Source organism: Muntiacus reevesi, chromosome 1 (assembly GCF_963930625.1).
Source record: "Muntiacus reevesi chromosome 1, mMunRee1.1, whole genome shotgun sequence".
In the NCBI taxonomy this organism is placed as follows: Eukaryota; Metazoa; Chordata; class Mammalia; order Artiodactyla; family Cervidae; genus Muntiacus; species Muntiacus reevesi.
The window spans coordinates 237,286,958-237,297,468 of NC_089249.1; the positions used below are offsets into that span (position 1 = coordinate 237,286,958).

At 36.7% G+C, this 10,511-nt stretch overlaps 1 protein-coding gene across 2 annotated transcripts; it reads right to left on the bottom strand.

Moving 5' to 3' along the window:
* Positions 1-571: 571 nt before the first annotated feature.
* LOC136168405 (sperm-associated acrosin inhibitor-like) lies at positions 572-8,234 on the bottom strand. Of its 2 annotated transcripts, none has more exons than XM_065935823.1 (5): positions 8,104-8,234; positions 3,920-3,996; positions 2,946-2,992; positions 1,861-1,976; positions 572-937 (listed from the first exon to the last, which is right to left on the bottom strand). In XM_065935823.1, the coding sequence occupies exons 1-5, from the start codon at positions 8,145-8,147 to the stop codon at positions 895-897; spliced, it is 327 nt and encodes a 108-aa protein (XP_065791895.1). In that variant the 5' UTR covers positions 8,148-8,234; the 3' UTR covers positions 572-894. The 2 variants fall into 2 exon arrangements, with proteins under 2 accessions (XP_065791895.1, XP_065791904.1); XM_065935832.1 differs by lacking the exon at positions 8,104-8,234 and adding an exon at positions 4,411-4,443.
* Between the last annotated feature and the right edge of the window lie 2,277 nt (positions 8,235-10,511).

Sequence of the window (10,511 nt, forward strand, 5' to 3'; positions counted from 1 at the left end):
ATGTACCACAGCTTCCTTATCCATTTGTCTGCTGATGGGCATCTAGGATGCTTCCACGTCCTGGCAATTATAAACAGTGCTGTGATGAACACTGGGGTGCATGTGTCTCTTTCAGATCTAGTTTCCTCGGTGTGTATGCCCAGGAGTGGGATTGCTGGGTCATATGGCAGTTCTATTTCCAGTTTTTTAAGGAATCTCCACACTGTTCTCCATAGTGGCAGTACCAGTTTGCATTCCCACCAACAGTGTAAGAGGGTTCCCTTTTCTCCACACCCTCTCCAGCATTTATTGCTTGTAGACTTTTGGATAGCAGCCATCCTGACTGGCATGTAATGGTACCTCTTTGTGGTTTTGATTTGCATTTCTCTGATAATGAGTTATGTTGAGCATCTTTTCATGTGGTTTTTGACTCTTTAGAATAAAGAGAAACCCAACTGTCTGCACTTTTAATAAACTTCCAAGTAATGAATTATTCACCTTTGAGAGTATTTCTTTAATTATAACTACCAAAAGTATTCAGGTGTTTTAACCCACTAATCAACCAAAAACAGAAAGGCTATTTTAATAAAGATAATATCACTTAACATTTTATTGACTGAAATATTCATGATTACAAACTGTATTAGGTTTTCTATTATCAAACACACAATTTAAGGTAGGTTTTCAATTGTCAATGTCTAATTGAAGAAAGAAAAAAAGGAATCTTTTTCATTGGTGGGTTCTTAGAGTTGGAAAAATTCTCCAACAATCTACATTCTTGTCTTGTGTACTACTGAAGGCTTAGTTCGGTCATCTAGGAATTTAAAGTCCTGCTTTAGAAGACTAATTGGTTGTAGAATCCATAGCAAAATAGGATTGCAATAAAAGCCATAGGATTGTGTGGCTGAGGCAGAGTCAGCAATGACCCCAGTGACTAAAATCAAATCTTCCCTTTTCTCTGTAAAGAAAGAAAAAGAAAGAAAAATTATTTTTAAAAAGTATTTAAAATTGCCTGACTATTGCACTAAGTGCTTCTCCATGAGGAGACTCTGACTGTGACAGAGCTAGGAGGGCTGTGCTCCATAAGCAGCGGGGCCCCTCCCACCCCCACCCTGCACAGGTCCTTCTGACCCCCTGGGGCTACTTGACTTCTCCTATATGTTCCCTCCTGACTCAGCTTTGGAACCCACCCAGACCTCAGGAAGAGGATTAGAGACTGTATTCCTGGTTCTCTAAAAGTTGAAGCCCATCTGGGGATTCAGTGAGAGGAAATACCAGAGAGAAACTGAAGCAGGAAGTAGGATGGCTGGCTGAACCTTTAGACTGGAAACACCCCCAGAGGGTAGGAGGCAGGAAGGGAGGTTAGGTAGAAGTGTCCTAGACTGCCTGCTCTCTGAGGAAGGTTTGGAGTCTTGTCATGGAGTTCAGGGGACAAAGTGAACCGTCAGAGGAGTTCCTTTCTGACATAAATTGTAATGAATTTAAATTTCTAAAGGCAGTAGAGTTTCTTGCTCAGTTATGCTCCCTGTAGCTTGGAGCTATATCATAGAGGTTATTATTCAACCTCCAGAGTTAAGAATTACATTATACTGGTCACCAGATTGCCAGTATTAAGTCAAGCAATTAAATCAAGTAAATGTAATTGGTTTATACATGTAGGAAACATCCAGCAGGAATATACTTCAAGGTCAAATAAAAACTATTTTTATGAATGAGACTTCAGGCAAAGATACCAGTGCATTTCTGTGGATTTTACATGAAAGAACAGTTATTTTCCATGTTTTACTGTGCCTTGGCTATCAGAAACATGGATTTTCCTATTATTTTCTGATTGTGTCTTCATTATTTTTGAAAAGGCAATATTGAGTTTTTTGTTCTTACATTTTTTCACTGCAGAAAACGCATTTATTGGAGTATGTTTTGCCATTTGTTGCACAGATTGGATCCATTTCTCTGGTACAAAAATGTAATTGACCAACATATATACCACACACTGGCTGTTAAACATAAATAGACAACATAATATTTTTCAGATAATGAACTTCTTGAATAAAATATTCTTTGTTCTTAATACATCATGGTATGTATCAAAATGAAATATATTCTATATTGAAGTTTAAAAATAGACACAAGTTACTCACATATAAAAAATGCTGTACAGTAGAAACCAACACGACACTGGAATGCAACTATCCCAACTATTAAAAAGTGAATTTGCTATAATTCTGTTTTTCTCAATAGTTTCATTATTAGATAATCTGATACTCTCAGATTACTACCATATATGTACTTTTTCATATATATGAGTGTTTATAAATGTGTATTTAACCATATACGTATGTAATTTGGTTAGTAATGGCAGTGTTGGTAATTTACATAAATAAATAGAAGTGTGTGTATACTGACATAACCTGCTTTTTTTTTTTTAACATATAATACCTAGATTCTTATTGGAACATAGGAATGCTCATTCACTTACTTACTGCTATATGAGCTGATTTTTAGGCATGTTTAAATATATTCATCTGTTTAGTTGTTCAGAAATGTAGTTGACTTTCTTCACCTCTGTATAATATTTCACTCTGAGGTTTTATGAAAATTATTATTTTATATTCCTCCTATAAGTGGAATTTTTTTTAGTTACTTTAATTTTAGCCTTTCTCTTTTCTAAGGTAAACAATTCTACTTTAAACACCACTTAACTGCTTTCAGATGATGATATACAACAAAGTTTATGCCTGATAATAGAATTTTGAGTAAGGGATATTTTTACCTTGTCTGAAATGACAGATGGCTTGAATGGCTGGCAAGATTCTATTTCTTGAACTTAGCGTAATAAGGACACTTTATCTTATTTTCTGAAGAATTATTATGTGGTGGTTTTTTTTTTTTGTAAAATTAGCTTTTAAACTAAATAATGAGAAGTTTACCTTTTTCAATTCCCACATTAATCAATATAAACTTACAGCGCCACGCATGTCACGTGTTTTTCTTGAAGATGCAAAAGAAGTTTCTGCAATCAACATACAAAAGGAAGATGAAAAGATGATGAAGAGGAAAAAACAGTCTTTGATAGGATATACCCACATCTATACAAATCACCTACACAAACACAGCAAGTAATGAGGTGAGGCTACTATGGCAGTATCAAAATAATAATTTCACAAAATAACTCTGAATCTGGAAACAGAATTCTAAATTCACCTCATTATCTGTGAAAAAATAACTTTAAGTATGGTTTAATAATCACCAAAACTTTCTGTGGAGATACCTTTTTTCCTCATTTTTATAAATAAGATATTCTAGTCAGAGAAAAAACACCTTGCTTAGTGCAACTTAATATGCTTGTATGAAGTCACTTAATATGAATAAGTTAATTACTACTTAATTTCTTCAAGCTCAGCTCAAGTATCATGAATCACTTTAATACCTCACAGCTACTCTACTCTGAAATTCATGGGCCACCTTGTGTTTTAAGAAAGATAAGTGGTCAGCAGAGGGATCAATTAGTTCTCTCCTAATACAAATTTTGACTTTAGTGCACTCAGAGCTGGCAAGTAATGAGTAGGTTAGTTGAGGAATACCAGATCTAGAGGACAGTATTACTCCCCACACTCTGCATTGAGCAACCATGAAATCCAACCTCCAAAACTGGGGAAAATTAGGTAAATATCTTTAGTCCTAAATGAACAAACATCTAAATTCTACTGTTCATTCTAACCACCCTTTCTAGCTCTACATTTCTAAGGAGGGAAATGAGAAACCAATCAACTGATGCAATTTGTGAAAAGATTTTTGTAACATGTGTCATTTCATTATGCCAATTTAAGAATTATACGCCCAGCACAGCAAGCTCCTCCGCTCCTTGATAATAGTAGTTGTTTCCTGCATTTTCTATGATGTGTGAACTGCTTCATCCAGGATTGAAAAATTTACTCACCACAATAAAGAGGAAATGCCAAGCCAATGATTAAAATAGCTTTGATCCATGACGAAAAGAAAGACATTTTATCAAATCTGTAGAAGAAATGCACAGGAATGCTCATAACACACCGGCGCACGAACAAATTGCCCATTTCCAAGTGAAAGTTTCTTACTTCTATAGGAACTGACCCACTCTCTTAGATTTGTAATTATGGTGGGAATCTTGCCCCAATCCACAGGACATACAGGTGAACAGAAGGCCTCGTAGAGGCTTGAGAGAAACACTAGGACAGGTCCTCTTTGCCTACTTTAAGAAGGAGAAGTTCACTCTCCCAACTCTTGGCTCAGCCCACAAGGAGCCTGGCTGCATTTAAAGAAATATGCACTTTGGAAGTTTATTTTTTCCTCAGAAAATAAACAGTTGTTTCAGAAAGGACTGATCTGGAGCAGTCTTCACTCCAGTGTGACAGACCAGGGCTGCCTCCATAGCATCCCCACCTGACCTACCTGACACAAAGAAGGTGGCAGAGAGTGAGGGTGCAGCTCCAGGGGCTGCGCCTGTAGGATCTCCTCTCCTCAATTTCCCCCAGCTGAGGAGTCTCCTTTAATGGACTGTAGGTGAGGAGCCTGGTGCAGGGACACAGATGAACCCTAGCAGATAAGACCCTGAGGTTTTCTGTGTTCTTCCTCGTAAAGATCTAACACAGATCATCTCTCAGCAGGGGTTTGGGGCAATTGTAATCTGATGAACATGTATGAGGAAGGGAGAAGGTGACAACCACGCTTTGAAACCGTAAGGTATAGAAGAGATGGGAGAGCTTTCCAAGCTCCTGAGTTGAAAACAAAGACTCATCAAACCACAAAGAGAAGAATGAGTTTTGGGAGCTATAATTAGATACATACCTACACCCTTAGTATTTTGAAGGACACTAGAAGCCCATTAGACTCAAATGGAGATTTAATTTTCATTATACTTTTTTTTCTTTTAGTTAAATGGTCATTTTCATAAAGCTGTAAGCACTAACACAGAGAGTTACTGTGTTCCCTTAATCAATTTTCCCCAATGAGAACATCTTGTAGGATTACAGTACAAATTCATGACCAGGAATGTTCAAAAAGCTCCCAGGTGACAGCCAGAGTAGCCAGCTTTGGGAAGCTGAGCTGGAGGACAGCACGTGAATATCAAGGAGAGCAAGAAAGCTTGGGAATATAATTGAGATCACAAGGGACAACACCCTAAACAATATGATGGATATAGCTTACGATCTTTAGTCAAGTAGGAAACCAAACAGAGTTTGAAGTATTAGGAAGAGATGTAACATAAACTATTTAATCTACTTCACAGCGAAAGTCCAGAGTTCAAATGCCATCTACCACTAAGCAACCTTGAGATAATATTCAGACTTTCTAATCTACTATTTCCTAATTTTAAATGTGAGGATAATAATTTCTGTCTCAAAGATTTGTCATAAATATTAGGGATAAAATATTAAAACAGGATGCACTTAAAGTTGTGGTAGGCTTACATTTGTCACCCTAATCTAACCTGACTTTTTTTCAGTGAAGAAAGCTAAGATTTAGAAAAGAACCTTTGAATACCGCTATTCAAAACCCACAAAATCTGCTAAATACAAAAAATTTTCCTATATTATAGTGAAGTTATGACAATGCTTCCACTAGATTTTTGAAATATCAGAGAGATACCATCAGAGACGTCTATGCAGGTAATCCTGGCACATGACATTAAAGGAGAAATTAAACTGAAGTTTGGAGTTGAAGGGAATGTAAAGTCTTTGTACTGGCTTTTTTTCTCTATGTGCATTTGTTAGTGGAGATTAACAGCTGGAGACACTGCCTATGAGACAGAACAGGTCACAAGTTTTTGAAACTATCTGCTAAAGGAGTGTTAGATATGTGGGTTATTTGGTGCATATCTTTTCTGAAAATGCTTACATATATATTTATATGCATAAAGGTACAGGTATTTATTATATAACTATACTAAAATCACACATAAATATATGCATATGTGTGTATATGGATATATTCACAAATGTATATATAGTCATATATATCTATATAGTTACAAATATACTAACATATACATATAATAAAACATATGTAATAACATTATCATTAGAGATACACATCTATATACACATAGTATATAAATATACACATATACACACACATATATATAAATATAAGTTATCTAAGTGAGCCCTAAATGCCATCACAAGTATCCTTAAAAAACAGAAACTGAAGGAAATTTGATGCAGACTCACTAAAAAGGTCAAAATGAAGATGGAACTAAGAGAAATTTGAAGATGCTGGCCTTAAATATGATTGATGATAGATAAGAACAGAGACAGAAAAATAAAATCAAGATACTTCCTTGTAACTAGGTTTTTTAATTTTTTTAATAGTATATCTTCATATAACCATATATAAATACAAATAAATACTTCTGCCAGCAATCTTGTAAGCTGTGCAGGTCACCACATGTTCATTCACCTAATTCTATATTTTAATAGCTGCATTGTTGGGTCAAATAATCTGTGCAGTTGAAATTTTAAAGATAAGACGAATTTACTCTTCAAAACTCTTACACCATCTTCCTATGGAAAAGACAGGCTACAAGCATGCCTGTTTCTCTGTACCTCATTAAATGAGTGCCATCTGAAGTATTTATGTTTTCACATACACATTTAAACATATATACAAGTATAAAATGTTCATATTTGGAAGATTTTGTTCAGGGATAAATTTCTCCATTTGGGAATAAATTAAATTTGTTTACTAATTAAGTTAATGAAGTAATAATTTCCATTTTTTTAAGAATTTTCATCTACAAACATTGTACAACTTCTTAAGTCCAGAGTATGTGAAGAAATTAATTATTCCTCTCTAATTAACACAATTCACATCTATGATCTGCAAAATTAGAAATTTCGAGATCTTTGGTGAAATCATGTTATATATAACATACAGAAATGTATCAGCTTATGTGAAATGGTGATGGGTGAACTTTGGATACCAGCCTGTTTTGTATATTTAGAATTCACTCTAGCTGGAGAATGCTGAAAAATATGCTTCTTCTCTAATATACCAAAGTTTATGGTGCTTAGGAGATCCTGTTAGATGTTCACTGAATACAAGATAGTGCAGTCTGTCTACATGGTCATAAGATTTCCCCCATCCCCTCTGGCAGAAATATACATATGAATACATTCCAGGTTTATTGAACATGACAAAACAGATTACTTTGGAGATATGGAAGAATTTGGTTCTAGACTACTGCATGAAGTAAATATTGCAATGAAGTAAGTAACACAAATTTACTGGCTTCCCAATGCGTGTAAAAGTTATATTTACAGAGCCTGGCGGGCAACAGTTAAAGAGCTGGACACAACTGAAGGGACTTAGCACACACATATATATGTAACCTATAAAGTGTGCAGTAGCATTATGTCTTAGAAACAATGCACATACCTTAATTTAAAAATACTTTATTGCTAAAAAAAATGCTAACCATCAACTGACAACACTAGATTGCCACAAACCTTCAATTATCAAAAAAACACAGTCTCTGCAAAGTGCAATAAAGGAAAGCTTGGCAAAGCAGTAATGAACATAGATGAAACAGTCCCCAGCAAAATATTAGTGTGCATAACTCAGCTTTATGTTAAAAGGATCACACAACAGGATCCAGTGAGACTCATCCCAGGCATACAAGGAGGATTCAGTTTCCACAAATCAATCAATGTGATACACTAGGGCTTCCCTGGTAGCTTAGTAAAGAATCCACCTACAGAGTGAAGTAAGCCAGAAAGATAAAGAACATTACAGTATACTAACACATATATATGGAATTTAGAAAGATGGTAACGATAACCCTATATGCAAAACAGAAAAAGAGACACAGAAGTACAGAACAGACTTTTGAACTCTGTGGGAGAAGGTGAGGGTGGGATGTTTCGAAAGAACAGCATGTATATTATCTATGATGAAACAGATCACCTGCCCAGGTGGGATGCATGAGACGAGTGCTCGGCCTGGTGCACTGGGAGGACCCAGAGGAGTCGGGTGGAGAGGGAGGTGGGAGGGGGCTCGGGGTGGGGAATACGTGTAACTCTATGGCTGATTCATGTCAATGTATGACAAAACCCACTGAAAAAAAAAAAAAAAGAATCCACCTACAATGCAGGAGACCCCAGTTTGATTCCTGGGTCGAGAAGATCCATTGGAGAAGGGATAGGCTACCCACTCCAGTATTCTGGTCTGGAGAATTCCATGAACTATATATTCAATTTCCACAAATCAGTCAATATGATACACTACAGTAAGAAATCAAAGAACAAAAGTGATAAATGATTTTCTCAATAGATGAAGAAAAAGCTTTTGACAACATTCAACATTCATTTATGATTAAAAAAAAAAACTCTCAAAAGTGACTACACAGGGAATACAATCAACATAATAAAATCAATCTATGACAAGTCCACAGCTAATATTATACTCAGTGATCAAAAGTAGAAAGCATTTCCTCCAAGATGAGGGAAAGTCAAAGATACCCACTCTTGCTGTAACAGAGCAGGATGAGCATAGCCCTTAGCAGACAGCCATTGGTGTGCCTCATTATTCTGTATGCTGTTACTAGGCAATGGATCTTGCTCAGCCATTGGTCAGTGCCTCAGTGAGTCCTACCCACAAGCAACCAGCTGTCAATGAGTGACCATGGTTGTCCTGCTCAGCGATTGGTCAGTGCTGCAGTGGGCCCTACCCAGAAATAACTGCCAATAGGGGACTATTAGGGTAGTGATTCAGCCAGGGTGAGTGGTGTGGTAGTCAGCAGGTGGAGAGTGAGATAAGAGGCAGATTCAGGCCTTCTCCTAAAGGCCCACTAACTCACCCAGCCTTGATCCAGTGGGTGAGTTGAAGGACCCAGGGAAAAGACTGGGGACTGCATCCTGCAGGCTCCAGAGCCCTTACTAATGCCCTCTACTAGCCTTGGCCCAGGCCTTGAGGCAGCAATGAGCCTCTCCCCCATCCCTATCTCTGCGACGTCACAGCAATAGTCATCTGCCTGGGTTGCATCTGTAAGACCTGGTCCCCCCAATTTGGACAGCCTGAGGAGACTGAGGGCCAGTTGGGTTGGGTCCCTGGCTCCCTCAGGGATGACAGCTGAGTGGGGTGTAGGAACCTGGCCCTGAAGGAGCTGCCAACTGAGATCTGCCTCCTCTTAGCCAGGACTGGGACCTTTGAGGGTGAAAGTTGTGCCTTAAGACCTTGCATTTTTTGTCAGGACAGAGAATAACATTCATTTGGTAGAGTTTTACAGGAATATTATTAGCTGACCTCAAGAACAAAGGATCTGACACCAAGAAGTCTGCAACAACTAACCACACCCCTCCCTCACCTTTTGCCTTTAAAGGGGCTTGCTGAAAGTTTTCAATCATTTCAGGGTTCTTAGGGCATGAGCCACCCATCTCCTTGTATGAACTTGCAGTAAACCTTTCTCTGTTCCAAATCTAATGTTTTAGTATTAATTGACCTCATTGTGTGTTGGGCTCACAGGCTTGTAATTCAGTAACACTGCCACTTTTATTCCACATATTACTGGAAGTCTAGCCACAGCCATCAGAAAATAAATAATAGGACTCAAAATTGGAAAGGAAGAAGTAAAACTGTCACTAATTGTAGACGACAGGATATTATACATAGAATACTTTAAAGATGCCACCAAAACTACTAGAGCTCATCAATGAATTCAGCAAAGGGTGTAGGATACAAAATTAATATAAAAAAATCAATGAATTTCTATATACTAGCAATGAACTATCAGAAAAGGAAATTAAGAAATGAATACCATTAAGAAACTAAAAAAAACTATCCATCAAAAGCAATAAAATACCCAGGAAGAAAAAGACATGTGCTCAGAAAATATAAGGCACTGGATGAAAAAAGTTGAACATTACAAAAACAAATGGAAAGATTTGCCATGACAGAAAGATTAACCATGTTGATGAACTGGAAGAATTAATGTTATATCAAAATACCAATGACATTTTTTCACAGAACTATAATAATCCTAGAATTTGTATGGAAACACAAAAGACCCCAAATAACAAAACAGTCTTGAGAAAAAGGAACAAAGCTTGGAGGTATCATACTCCATGATTTCAAACTATATTACAAAGCCATCATGATCAAAATAATATGGTTCTGACACAAAAACTGACATGTAGATTAGTGGAGCACAATAAATGCCCAGTAATGAAACTATACTTACATGGGCACATTAATCTACAATAAAAGAGGCAAGAATATACAATGCAGAAAAGATAGCTTTTTCAATAAATGTTAGGAAAGGTGGACACCTACACACATAAGGAACTATTCCCATACACCAGGCACAAAACTACATTCAAAATACATTAAACGTTTACATGTAAGATCTGAAACCATAAACATTTTAGAAGAAAACTAAAAGACAGCACACTCTGTGACATCAGTGTTAGCACTTTTTTTTTTTTTTTAATATGTCTCTCAGGCAAGGAAAACACAATAAAAAAAAATCCAAATGGGACTGTATCAAACTAAAAAGC